Here is a 14,285-nt window from a genome sequence, read left to right on the forward strand (position 1 = left end):
TTTACACGTCTCCTAGAAGGCAAATGAAGATATAACCATATCCAGCTGTCTCACATACTCTCTCACACACACGAGTTCTAGGAAATGACATCAAGCCATTGAGCACAAACCTAATTCCAGAGTATGCAATGATTCACAGTGACATGGTTTTATGAGTATTGACAACATGAGAAGGTAGATCCAGCTCTGCACCTAAAAACTACCAGCCCTGGTAGATGGGAGAGCTTCTGGTTAATCTCTCATCACTGCTAGTGTTACCTTCAGACAACATGCTTATAGCCTCATCAGTCTGCTGGCTGTCAGTTGTGGATATCTTCTTTGAATCATGGATATTGCTTTGGTAGTTCACAGGTGAGGGATAGGCATTTTCCCCCACAGTTGATGAGGACATAGATTCCCAGGGTATTTCTCTTTTTCGCCATTTCAGGTCCACTCTCCATCCTGTCCAGCCATAGAAAGCTAACGTGAAGAGAAAACCTTGCATCGGATTAAGAACCCCCTAGGAAAGAGAAGTGCAACAGGAATTACACCAGCAAGGCTTCATTTTCAGCTCCAGCAGAACACTTTGCATGTACTAACAGCTTCGTTTTCACAGAATGATTCCTGACTTTAAATGTTATTTGTGTGCAAATAAAAATGTATCTCATGGCCATTGCAGGCACAGACAAATCAGAGTAAAATACCATGACTGTGTCGTTCCAAAATGTTGAGGTCGTCCCAACACAAATTTTAGCTGGTCAATTCCCTGGTGTGTTTTTTAACTTTCCCCACAAGCTCTAGATTTTTTTATTCACAAATATAAATATTTTATTTTTAATTAGAAGCCAAGTCAAATATATGAGTAGACACTAGCACACCCAGTCAAGCTTTTTAAAATAGCAGGAATAGCTCTGTCTGAAATTGCTTTAGATTCTTAAACCAGTGAAAATGCCTGTCAAAGTGAGATGGAAAAATGGGGAGAGGTACTGAAAAAGAAAATCCCAAGTGATCTCTGAAAAAAATTGTCTCTGTTCCCAGTGCTTGGCAAATTAATGGCTTTAGCTGCTTCTATTTTCTCAAGGGAAAAGAGCAAATTATTTTAACATACAATTTAAAAAATAGTTCAGTTTCTGACTTGACCTCTTGCTCTCCAGGTGAGCAACATCAAGGTCCCTGTCACATGAATATGTTCACTCCTCGTCAGAAGAGGAGGTTGTATCAAATCAGTTGCATCACTTAATCCTTCAATACCAAACTGCTCAAGGGCTTAACTATACAAAGCATGCTCAGGTCTTAGACATATTTAACAGCTCCAGAATGCATTCTCTTTGAAAAGCAACCTGCAATATCACCTCTGAAAAATCCCTTGTCAAATATTCTAATTGGAGAAAAGAGGGTAAGGCACGGTAAGAGACCAACATCTTACAGCTATTTTTGGTGCCTTATTTCCAAGATTTTTCATTGATTTATCCCCAAATAATGATCCAAATGTCATAATATAAGATGTGCTTATTCTTTATAATTTAAAAACCCCACCCTAGTTGCAAACAGAGGATTACCATAAAATGCTCATTTAACTGGGGAGCCTTCAGGAATCATAAGCTAAAACTTTCCAGTTTGCATTATGGCAGAGGTTAGCAAGGTAATGCTAGAAATCATTGTAGTGGTCTGTTCTGGATCTTAAAATAGGAGCAATCCCTCACAGAGAGAACACATACTCCAGTAAATGGCAGAAAAAGTTGACCTCTAGTACATTTTTGACGGAGTTTATATGTGAAAAGCACTCCCAGTGACTGCTCACTCCTCCCTATTACTTTCTGCGTTTCTTCCTTGATTTCCAGTGTTTATATCCCCCAAAATCATAAGCCACACACTACACTGGTGCTACCCACCAGTCTTACAACAGTGATTTCTAAGACTCAGCAATGTCACGGCTGACCTACCATTATAATCCATGTGATCAGTGCAGCACTTCTGATGTTTTTCAAGGGCATTTCATTGATATCTGGCTGCATTTCGAGATAGAACAAAAGGGTCTCATTGATGATATTGGATGACCAGCTATTGCAGGAGCAAAGAAGAAAAAGACAGTTACATATATATATGGACACGTAAAATATGCTTTGCCTTCAAATTTTAGAAATTAGGATCACTAATGAGGACGTTAAGATTTTATTAAATCATAGAATCAGAATCGTTAAGGTTGGAAAAGACCTCTAAGATCAAGTCCAGCTAGATCAGACTTGATGTGAAATATCAGTCTGAAGGTACCAGTAAGTCTCAGAGATCATGATCAAAAACCAGACACCTACCTACTAGCCCAGGCCTAGACAAAGAAGTCAATATAACAAAATCAAAAACAAACAAAAAGAACCTGATAATTTGAGCTTTCTGCAGAACAGTAAATTGCAGGATCAGCTTGAGATGAAAAGCAACTGTGATCCATTATGGGAACATCGTGTGTGCTGACTTCTTTTGCTTGTGCCTTAAAAGGGTTGTGCACACAGATAAGGAAACCAAATATATGCTCATGTTGTTGTAAAAGGCTGCAGGAATTCCAGATGGAGTTAGGATTTCGGGGTTAGATTACAGCAGACTTTCAAAATGTCCAATAAAAAAAAAACAAACCCACAATAACTACAAAGAAAACCAAAAGTTGACTTTAAAACCTTTGAAAATGCTATCAAGTTTTTTTGAATAAAGGTAATTTCTATTTCTGAATAAGGATGAGCATAACCAAACCTGTGAAAGAAACTGAGGATATTCTACACTAAATAAAGGTTATAGCAAATGGCTGTAATTTCCTCTGACTTCTAAACAGACAAGCATTTCTGTATAGTTCTACTGCAGCTTCAGAATAGAAAACATCAGGATTCATGTTCCATCCATTCTAGAGGGGTTTACACATGTCCTTTCTGCAAGTATATTTTCATGACAGTAAAACCTCCTGCTCTCCCTTCTCAAACCTGTAGGCATCTCTTCTATCCCATGTTGCCCCAACCTGCTGTATTTGACCAAATCATCTCATATTTTACTTCTGGGATGGAGAGGAATCTTTCCCAGTCTTCTGAGATGGGACTGCCTCAGTCTTTTCCTACAGTAACCTTTGAGAGAGCTTTAGCACTCTAAAGCCTATGTTTTATTAGAACAAAATCCTAAACCAGAGCTGTGATTATTTTTTTAATAGGAAAACCCAGAATGAGACAGAATGGAAATAAACAAATTTCCCCACAGTGTCTGCGGGAAATAGGCCTTTTCTTTCATTCTTGCTCCCAGACCATCAAGCTGGCCACCATTCCTTAGCTTGCAGTGTACTTCTGTGGTGCCTCTGGGTTCGTTCTTTCCACAGCACTGGAAGCTTGGCTAAATTTCTGCTCCTCATTATTTCAGCAATTTCCAGGAAGCCATGCTGCAGGATCCTTTGCTGATGTCTCTCACCCCGTTCCCTGCTGGCTACCCCACCCTGCACACTGGAAACTTCTCTCTGAAGCCAAGCAGACTCTGGTATTCCCCAAGAAAATACAATCATTTCCCCTCAGAGCACTATAGCAGACAGCAGCCAAGAGAAGATAATAAAGGCAGCCTTTCCCCCTGCTCAGCCTTTTCAAGCAATGTAACATGCATTAATACACCTATGTATAAAAATATTAAGTAGATGTAGAGACTGTAAGTCATTTCACTACACCAGGACCATCTCCTGTTGCCTTCCCCCTCTTCTGTCTATCTCTTTCCTGTCCTACCCCAAAGTACTATCTTCATGGAGGAAGATAGAATATCAAGATTAAATCATCAGAAATTTCAGATGCAATCATATGGCATATAATCCTGTATTTCCAGTTGATATTCATGTTTTTTTCACACACTTGGGAATTGTAAGACCACAGATGTGACTGCAGCCAGAGCCATGAAGCCAGTCTTTGAAGCACATTTTTTGTAGCTTTTCAGTGATGTGTTTGGTGACAAGAGGCTCTGAGAAATCTTGATTGCAACATGCCATCTATCAGCCCACAGTGCTGGGGAACTGCTGTACCAGACAGCTTCAGTCTATGCCCAGCCTATTGGGGCTTTTGTTGCTATTGTTTCTTGATAGTTTTGCTTTCCTGTTGGTTAAACATTTCATCATTTCCTCACAGCCTTGTGATGTTACGTGAGTGATTCAGCTCCTTTGTGAACTAGTTTAGAACTGCTTCTTCCTTAGACACCTTCCCTTCCAAGCATAAAGACAAACAAATGAAGCAACCCATCAGGCTTTACTCTTGCCCCTGACCTCTCTCTCTGGGAAAAAGGCAGTGTAAAACAAAATAATGCACCTCTTACCAAATAACAAATACCAGCATAATTTTGAAGAAGCGCATCTGGATCTCTGTCCCCAGGCGTCTTTCATTCTCTGTGTAAATCCCTTGTCTGCCTTTCAATAAGGAGGCAACTGAAAAGTACACAATTATGTTTATTAATATACATGTAGCTTGTTAGTTCAGGCACAAGAATCCAGAAGATAGATGATCATAAAGAGGGAACAAAGGAATGGATGGACTTGTCTCCAGCAGCAGTTCAGGAGCTGGAAGGACCATCATCAAGGAGTCTCACATATAGCCTAATACTAAAGGAAAAGGATTACATACATTATGGATTTCTAAAATGAATGATATCTCCCTAGTTGGTTTTTCTTGTCTCAGTCCCACTGAGTATGGGCAACAGGAAATGAATGATATCTCACTAGTTGGTTTTTCTTCTCTCAGTCCCACTGAGTATGGGCAACAGACTTATTTTATAACAAAAGGTAGTGCATACAACATCTATATAATGCGTGATATACAATTATTATGTTGTAATACTATGTTTAGACTAAGATAGAATACATTCTATCCTATTATGCACTGTGATATACAATTGTTATGTTGGAATACTATGTTTAGACTAACATAGAATACATTCTATCCTATTATGCACATTATATTTCATTGTGCCATTGATACAGCATTAGCTACACCTCTAAAACTTGAAGATGCAACGTTTTTATGACACATGCCTGTCAGATATCACACGGAATATACATATGCACAAACACAAATATACTCAGTGTGTATTTTCCCATAAAAAGAGCAACTCTTTTCCTAAATGACAAAGTTGCTTTTTTCTAAGCAACTTTCTTTTCTAAAAGAACAACTGTCCCTTTGAAAACTAGTATTACAGAAGGACACAGGATAGATGAGTGTAAGACTGAACTGAGAATGCAAGACCTTTTGTTGCTGTTTTTATATAATTGATGTGTAGATAAATTCAGGTACTGCAAACATTAGCACTGATCATGTTACATGCAAAGGATGCACTTAATCTGTGGCAGTTTTTCAGTTTCATTTCTTCCAAGCACTGGATAATAAATTAAATGGGAACTTTTAGAACCTGTCTGAGTGGTGTGCAATTCCCATTTGTTTCATAATCTCAGATTCAGAAGTGACAAAATTCTGATCATATGTTATTACATTTTAGCTCCAGGGCTGCCAAGAGGTTAAATCAACTCTCAGATCTTGCCAATGTTATCTTTAAACCAGAATAAATTACATTCCAAAATCCAGATTAGTACCAAAACTACAGCAGAGTTAAGCATCCACTATACATTGTCTCAAATGTTTTGTCAAGTAACACAGAAATACCTTTGCCAATCTGCAGTAGAGGTTTTCAACCTCATAGCTTGAGTATGTGATCAGAGGGTGTCTCTAGGGCAAATTCCCCATCAGGATGGTATCTTCATTTCAATAGGCAACTCCTTCCCACCCTTTGCTGTGTCTTTATGATTTAATGAGGAGCTGTCCCACATCACTGAATACAAAGGAATGACTTTCAACAGTATTGTTGTGTTTCTGAATAACACATACTGATTGATGCTGGTCATTAGGAACATACCTGCTGATACTGTCCTTCTAAACAGGATTGGGTTGACCACCAGCACCAGCAGGAGAGGGGCATAGGTTGTGATGTAATGTGGGATTGCATGTTCCAAGCCATTTTCACAGCTGAGAAGAAATCATTAAAAGCTTTATGCATTTTTTCCACCACAGCTGACAGTTCTATCTGTGTCACCGTTAACTTAAAAAAATAATAAAAAGGAATGAACAAACAGATGCAAAACTTTTAATTCACAGACCTTCACCAGCAGTTCACGTGGGACATAAAGCTGATTGCTAACATGCATTGTCAGTGCATTTTTTTCAAATGTAAAGGAAAGCTAAAACCAGGACTGGCAGAACAGTGGCCTCATAGCAGGATCTGTACCACAGCTCTGCAGCACATCCAAGTGTCTCTATTGCCTGGCAAATTTCTTTAGGGTCCTGTGAAACTCAGGCAGGTATTTCTAGCACACTCCCTGACTCAGTGGGACATGCTTGTCAGAGATTGAAATGCCCAACTTTTGGATTCTAAAGCTGACCAAAAGGCATTCAGAGAGTGCTATGGTTTCACAGTCTGCTCCCAGAGTCCTGCTTACCTGGAAAGAGAAGGGTAGTAAAGCAGTGCAATTCCCTCCACGCAGAGCATCACCGCGAGGCCCCATGTCATCATGTGGTACAGCACAATCGTACTGCAAGCACCAAACAGGACAGGTGCAGTTAAAGATATCAAACCTTACACTTCCCACATTGTGAGGTAAAAATAGGGTGCTTTACAGATAGAAAATGGTGCAGAACAACACTGGCAGTGCATTAAACTAAGGAAAGCAGGTGGGTGAGAGGCTTCTTCAGAAGAAGAATGAGCCAAGGCAGTTGTTCAATTCAGAAGAATGAGCCAAGGCAGTTGTTCAAGCTCTCATATAGTTCTGTCCCCTCAAGCCTATAAGGTGGGGGGGACAGGACTTCTTCCCTTCCCTTATGATCCAGAAGGAATCCCTTCATTTCTCCTGAAGAAAGCAAATTAGCAGATAAAAATTTAAGAAGGGAGCTGAACAGTCAAATAAACTACTCTGTTGTAGTTTGAAGAGAATTATATTTAACTTTCAGAGATGGATACTGCTCCTGTCACAGGGAGGCCCAGATCTGTGTGTGCAGAAAGTCTTTTGCTGTTCATTCTGATCTCAGAATCAAGCCCAAACATATATGAATTTTTCATTTAACAGGGATGGGGGAAGGAGGTAAGTCCCAGCTGTTTCAGACTAGAACTATTAGACTTTACAAAATCAGGTTTATCCTCCACAGTCTGAAGTTTACTTAAAAAGTCCCATTTGGACAACATATTCCAGAAGAACCACATCTTCATTACCTGACTGCTCAGCATCACCTGGGAACAGTCACATAATTCCATGTTTAGCAGTAGCAACTGAAGGTCATTTTGCCCATCTAACAACCAACTTAGAGACACTTTATATTTTCTGTCTGGCATTAAAGCACGATACTTTCCAAAGGGTTTAGTTTCCTCTATCACAGGCATTACAGAAAAAATGTTTAGTAAATACATATCATTTTTCTGAGAAACTTTATAAATGTGATCATAATGACCACACTGAGAAGTGAATAAAATAGAAAAACTGAGGAAAAAAAAAAAGCAGAATGAACTATATGAAATCAAACACTTTCTACCTCACACTTCTTTATTTTCAAGATAGCACCTTTTTTTTTTTTCCCTGCAAGAATCAATTTCAGGTACAGAAGAGGGACTAAATAGTCATCTCACTGCCATAAAGTCTATAGATCTCAATCTGCTCCATATTTTTCTGAAGGTTTAATGAATTCAGTTACATTTCAATTCCAGTTAGACACAAATCAATATCTGAGTATTGCCCTGGCAATTTAAGCAATTAGAACACCACTCACCCCTATCTTTACCTGGTAACCACACAAATATCAGAGAGTTGCACAAGCCTCATTTAAACCCTTAGATAGCAGCAAACACAGACACAGAGTGTTAGAAGAAAAAAAACAGATTCAGAGCTTTAACTCTGTACCTCAGTCCAGCTGATCTTCTCACCACCAAGTAAGAATCAACGGCATAGCAAAACAACCACCAGAAGCCAGCGCTGTATAACAGCTGGATCCACATCTGCAGGGAAAAATACTGTCACAGCTGCTTCTCAAGTACCACTGGGGACAGGGGAGGGACCCAGACCTTTGGCCTGAGGATTTGTGCTTTAAATGTATGCAATTTCCAGATAAGATTATGAGATCTGAGATCTTACTCAAAATCACAGGTGCAGCATTGTTGTAGCCAAGGGATCATTGCAGGTAAATTGAACAATGTTTGATTTCACAGCTTATTCTGTTGTTTAGAAAACCTGTTATTTACCTCTGGTCCTAACCTCAGTGTTGTGAGTGAAGCCTGAAGAAATTTATAGTGAGGATTTTTAATTTTAGGCGCAAATTTTAGTTGTTTCTCAGTAGCTGAGGCATGAAAATATAACTGAGGTCAGTCACCACCTCAGTGTGCCTATGCATTGTGGGTTTTGCATGTGAAGGGTGTTTTTTCCATGCACAAGGAACTGATTCAAGGAATGGTTATCATGAAAAAAGGGTCATTAACAAAAAATTCACCCTCTGGAAAAATATCCACACTGAACTCCCTGACCAATTTCTTCAATAAAAATCCAAAGGAAACATGTTCAAGTCAAGTTAAATTTCACAGCATTCTTGAGCTGACCCTATACATTTTTCCCATGAGCTTATATAAGATAAGTGACCCTTCTTTGCTGCTGTTTATAAATTCCACATTTCTTCCCCACAGGAGTTGGCCCTTTGTAATAGTCCAGAACTGGTTTAATTTTCAGATTACCTTCCCTCCAAGCCATTTTTCACTTTGTATCTGAATATCCTTTATCACAGCTCTATAGTAGCATCATTTTACATCTGGAAACCAATGTACTTGTTACTGAGCCAAACGTCAGTGAGCAGAGATCTACCATTCCTTCCCCCAAAAGCAAATCAAGCTGGGAAATATTTCCTTTCACCATGGGTGTAGACCCATCTTCTAGTCATTTGTGGCATGAATTATTCAGAATTTAATTTAAACACCATGACATTTTCCTAGTGCACAGGAGCCAGAAATAAAATTCCGTCTAATGCACTTCACCCATAGCACTCAGCATGTAACTTCATCTGCAGGTTTACATATTTGCTGCAGTTGAAAAGTGCACAATTTGCTAGACATATACACACACACACATATACAAAAATAAACCACTGGGGCTTTCCAGAAAATCTGACTTAGACAAGAATGTCTCCAAAAAGAATATATATCAGATGCACTTAAAACCAAAATCTTCATATGCTGTCATACTTTTTAGCAAAAAGACACATCTTGCTACAGTGCCCAAGAGGATACCCCTCTGCAAACCATTCAAAGGAGATGTCCAAAAGTCTCACTATTTGGAGTTTCTATTGGCTTGTGGTTAAGTGAAATAAACAATGGTACTTAAAGAAAAATAAAATAGAATTAGAAACATTTTATTAACTCACAGGAGAATATGCTAGGGGAAGTGAGTAGAATGAGGGTTATTTTTCATTCCAATGTAATTAAATCTAAATTTAAAGTGACTCAAATTACAGTATTTTACTGGAGCCCAAGAAAGAGAAAATGAAAATTGTGGTAGACCGCTATGCTGCTCACCATCTAACCTGAGATTCAAATGAAAAACAAACAGTCTGCATGCAGTGTCTTGCCACTGTTTGAAAATACTATATTTGTGTTAAGGGCCAGAAAGTGAAATTTAAGATGCAAGGAAACACAGTTTTTGAATAGGATGCTCTTGCTACAAGATATTGATGCTGCTGGTTTCCTCTTCCTCAAAGAAAAAAATTGACATTTGCATCTAATAAGAAAAACTTAGACATATATGGCAGAATGAGAATTGATAGTTGTGTGCAATTAATATTTGCTTCCATGACACAAAATACCAGTTTTGAAATTGTTGTTGTACAGGCATAAATGGCAGTGAGTTCAATTTAGCACATACTGTTTTATTTGAAAACTACTGGAGCTGAATAATTTTCTTTACATGCAGCATATCCCTTTCTATATTGTGAAGTTTGAATTGCAAAGCTAATACTGTTATTACTCATTCATTAATTCATTGGGCACCCTACGTTCCTACTGAATTTGGGTAAAGTGATGATCTGTCTTGTTTGTCATTCTCCATGTTTTGGCAAAAAACATGACCTTTATTCTTGTACAGCAAATGCAAATGATGCATGTCTCATATGATGTCTCATACAGTATAGTGATTGTAAAATTTGGAACAGAGTCTTAATCTGTACTTTTGGAGTGCATTTACATTTTGCTTTCCTTGTGTTCTAATCCAGAAAATACTTAATTAGACTTGGCCAGATGAGTCATTGAATGCCCATATAAGCAGCAATCTGAGCTGTAATCCCACATGGCAGGGACAGACCTTCTGCCAGCAGCTTTGTGGATTTGGGTATATTTATCCCGCAGTGCCTCTGTGTCTAAAACACACACTCTCATGCTGCAAAAGCTAATTTGAGCTACCCAAGTTGCTGGTTTCAGGAGGTCCCCACTGCCACCACACAGGCTGTAGTTTTTGCCAGAGAAGGTTGGCAGATAACCTCATGCTGCCAGTGTGACAGAGCCATGGGGGTGATGCTGTGCCAGCACAAAAGCATCCAGCAGTTCACAGCCCTTTTGGGAATGCTTGTACCCTTATGTCTCATACCACTGACAGGTACAGGTGTATCCTTCCACTTCCCCAGCACTCCTGCAATGAGCGAGTACTACACAACACTTGGGATCTGTCTGACCTGTGCTGCCCTACATCCTCACTCGCACCATGCAGCATCCCCTAGCACCCTGCCTGCCCTGATCTCCCTCAGGGAGGCAGGAACACACTTGCAGGGGCATGGCAGAGGTGAAACTATCATATCCAGGCTCTGACTCAGAGCTGCATTTTCTTTTGACCACAGTAGTTTGCCTTTCAAACTCCCCATGGGGAGGAACTGTAATTGGTAGCAGAAGAAAGGGGTTCAACCTCTGTACCTACCGCACTCCCCACGCAGAAAGTGGAAGGCCACACATCAGTCCCATTCACCACAGAAATGTTAGCTATGAAGCCTGGGAAGCCTAGCCATACGCTTGACCTGAAGATCACACCTAAAGAAAAAAATGTATTAATGCTTTGAATCTGCTGGTGTGATTTGAGTCACATGCTTTTCCCTGGCCACATATTTCACATCGCAGGCCAGATTTTGTGCGTCTACAGGAAGGCTATGGCTGCAGAGGAGCACAGGAGGGACAAGTGTGCTATTTAAATGTCAGTGTAATTGCTCAGGGAAAGTAGCCCCGTGAGTTGGAAGCTGCTGGGACTCAAAATGTTACCTAGATTAAATCTCACTTACTTACAGATGCTGTCACGTAATTGCCTAAAAATGAACTGGGTAGCATTTAACAGATTGACATAAAACAGTAACTAACTACTTACAATTTTACCAGCATATATTCATACACTAATGTTCACTTCTCTATATGCCCTCATTTCAGAAAATGCCTTCATTTTTACAAGCAGCTCTTTTCCTCTCTGACAGGACTGAACAAGGCAGGGCTTTGGAATTAGGCGAAAATACCCTTTTTTAAAAAATTAATTCAACAGAACAAACCCACCATTCCCACCAAGAAAAACTGTTTTCCACCCACCAAAGTGAGTCCAATTCAAAGACAATAGTGGATAACTAGTGTGAGTTTGCCAGTGAAAGAGAGAGGGAGAAAAATAACTTTATCTATTGCTGACCTCATCTGACTGAAAGGACCTTTTCCAGGTGAATGCACACATGAATTTTCCGTATGTCTCTTTCTCTATTTCCCTCTGTAATGTTTGTTCCAGTACTGGTATTTTTATGTACTGTGAGAGAACCTGGCTAGGTATGAAATGAGAAAAGACTTGAAACACCTCCGCACTGGCAGCGAGAGGGACGAAACAGCACTACTTCGATTATCTCATGTGAAGGGGAAAATGCTACTGTAGAAACAAACTTGTCCTGTGTTTTCATAGCATATGTCATGGTAATTTATACCTAATTTGGCTGTAAATGCCATTGATGGGACAGCTTAAGACACATTGGTTTCATTTTGACTCATGCATTTTGATTTATTCTCTGCTGTTTTATTCCTCCAGCCTATCAGTCAGGAGCCAGGCAGCAGGTTGTCCTTGATAAGGGAGCTTCACTCACATTTCAAAAGGCCATGTCCAGCATGATCTGTGTGTGTTCAAACTCTCAAACTCTCCTGCTGTTGATATGATGTGCCCAGAGAAGCAGCTGGCACACTGGTCTGAGAAGATTTAAAGACATATAGGAAGTGGTTTCCAAATGTAGTCCTAAGAACTGGCTAAGTGTTTGATGCCAGCTTTGGTTTTCAGTCTTACCTCAGTTCCACTTCTATGCCATACTCTGAGAATCAGTCTGGATTTTAATTTGTTTTAAAGCAAAGATTTTGGTGCAGATTTGTCAAAAGCCTTTACTTCTAAAATACAACTATTTATCAAGAACTTTCTCCCCCAAAGGCCCATCATTGTTTGATCTCACTTAGCCCAAATTTCCTGTGAACATATACAGCATGTTTCCCTCAGAAATCTCTGTTGTCCACTCACCAGTTTAACTTGGCTATGGCACCTCAGAGCAACAAGAGCCTGATACAGCAGTGGTGAGGGACATCAAGCTGGCGCTTACCTAAGCCCCCAAGGATGTCACAAATGGAGATAAGGAGAAGGATGGTGGAAGAAGAGGAGGCTTTGGGCATCTTCCGTGGGCTCTGTCCCTTCTTTGGCAGGAGCTGCAGGATGGTCAGTAGCAGACTGATGCAGGCACTGCCAATGCAAACTCCACAGAAGACTTCAGGCTGGAAGCTCATCACTAGCTGTGTAGCTGCATCCCGGTTTGGGCAGCAGTAGGTTTCTAACCTAGGAGAAGCCATGAAGTGTCCAGCTGGTGGAGGGATCCCAGGAGCAGAAGAAAATGCTCTTGCTTCCCCAAGGCAGCATTCAATTTTTCTTCACCCTCCCCATTAGTCTTCAGTGGTGAGAATCACGCGATTGATGGATCATGTGCTGCTGCTGCTGCTAGAAGTAAATCCCCTAGAGCTGCCTTTCTCAGCCTCTCCTAGCAAGGAGATCAGATTCAAACAAGAAAACACAGTGTAATCTGAAACATGCCCCATGCTTGCTCACAGCCATTGGCAAGAGTTCACTCACATATTTCTGCTTGCACAGTATGTGATACAGGAAGACTTAAATTCATCAGAGCATTGAAGATGATTTAAAACAAATAAGGATGCAGAAACCAAAGGAGAAGCATTACATTTTAATTGTTTCTCTTTAGCCCTTTCACACACAGCACCCTTTAATTACTGCAAATTAATTGAAAATATGAGTCCAGACACAAGCAGTCCCAGCTTGCAAGGATATAAATCCACACCCTAATCCAAAACTCAGTTTTAGTGATCCAATCCACCCAACTCTAAATAAAATTAGAAACACGATACCCTATCACTGTAGAAAGAGATTACATTTTGGAAGACACTATTAACCTCATCCTATTTAAATCACAAGCACAAAAATCCTCTCTTTAGTCTGTACTGTCTGCATCAGATCAGCTTCACATGGAAAATTCCAGGACTTAGGATTTCTCAATAACACTTTTCTCTGGTTTTCTTTTCTGCTTTCTTTTAAATTTGGTAAGGGTTTAATATGAAAACAGGATTTTGACCTGCAATATTTGTTTTTACTATAAGCTAGACAATGTCTTTTAAGACAGGAGTCCTATTAGACACAACAGCAAATACTCACAGTCATAAACACAAATAGTAATTCTCCCCTCTCAGCTGTTTCAAACTCTGCATCAGCTCTCACTGCTCTGGAAAACTTCTTTGTAGGAACATATTCAGGAAATACAAGAGGGAGCATTGTCAACAGACTTAAAGTCAACAGCATGTTAAATAACATAGTCATTGGTTTTATAATTATTCCATATAAGAACAAATAAGCAAACCTTTTATTTTGGTGGGGTTTTTTAATGGTCCAGCTTATTTTTTTAGCAGCAGTTATGAAGGGCTAATGAATGACAGTGGGATGTTTTGCATGCAGGGATTATAAACACAGAGGTTTCAGCCAGTGTGTTTGCCATCAGTGCTGGGTAAAATGGTACCTGCTGCATTCTTCATTAGGCAAGACACCTTATGTGCTTGATCCCAGTGAAAGAACAAACCCCACCGACCTCATCAGCCTGCTGACTGCTGGTGGGGGCTGTGCAGCCTCCTGGTACCAGACAGTGGTGTCAGGGCTGTTGTGCTGCCAGGCCTGTTGTGCATCCACCCAACTGCAG

The 14,285-nt window shown here is 40.0% G+C and overlaps 1 protein-coding gene across 1 annotated transcript; it reads right to left on the reverse strand.

Moving 5' to 3' along the window:
* Positions 1-199: 199 nt before the first annotated feature.
* GPR143 (G protein-coupled receptor 143) lies at positions 200-12,879 on the reverse strand. Its single transcript, XM_009077742.1, has 8 exons — positions 12,636-12,879; positions 10,955-11,064; positions 7,913-8,007; positions 6,464-6,556; positions 5,884-5,993; positions 4,297-4,405; positions 1,923-2,040; positions 200-499 (listed from the first exon to the last, which is right to left on the reverse strand). Exons 1-8 carry the CDS (start codon positions 12,877-12,879, stop codon positions 200-202), a joined length of 1,179 nt encoding a protein of 392 aa, XP_009075990.1.
* Positions 12,880-14,285: the final 1,406 nt, after the last annotated feature.

Source organism: Acanthisitta chloris, unplaced genomic scaffold (genome assembly GCF_000695815.1).
Source record: "Acanthisitta chloris isolate BGI_N310 unplaced genomic scaffold, ASM69581v1 scaffold42756, whole genome shotgun sequence".
Taxonomy (NCBI): domain Eukaryota; kingdom Metazoa; phylum Chordata; class Aves; order Passeriformes; family Acanthisittidae; genus Acanthisitta; species Acanthisitta chloris.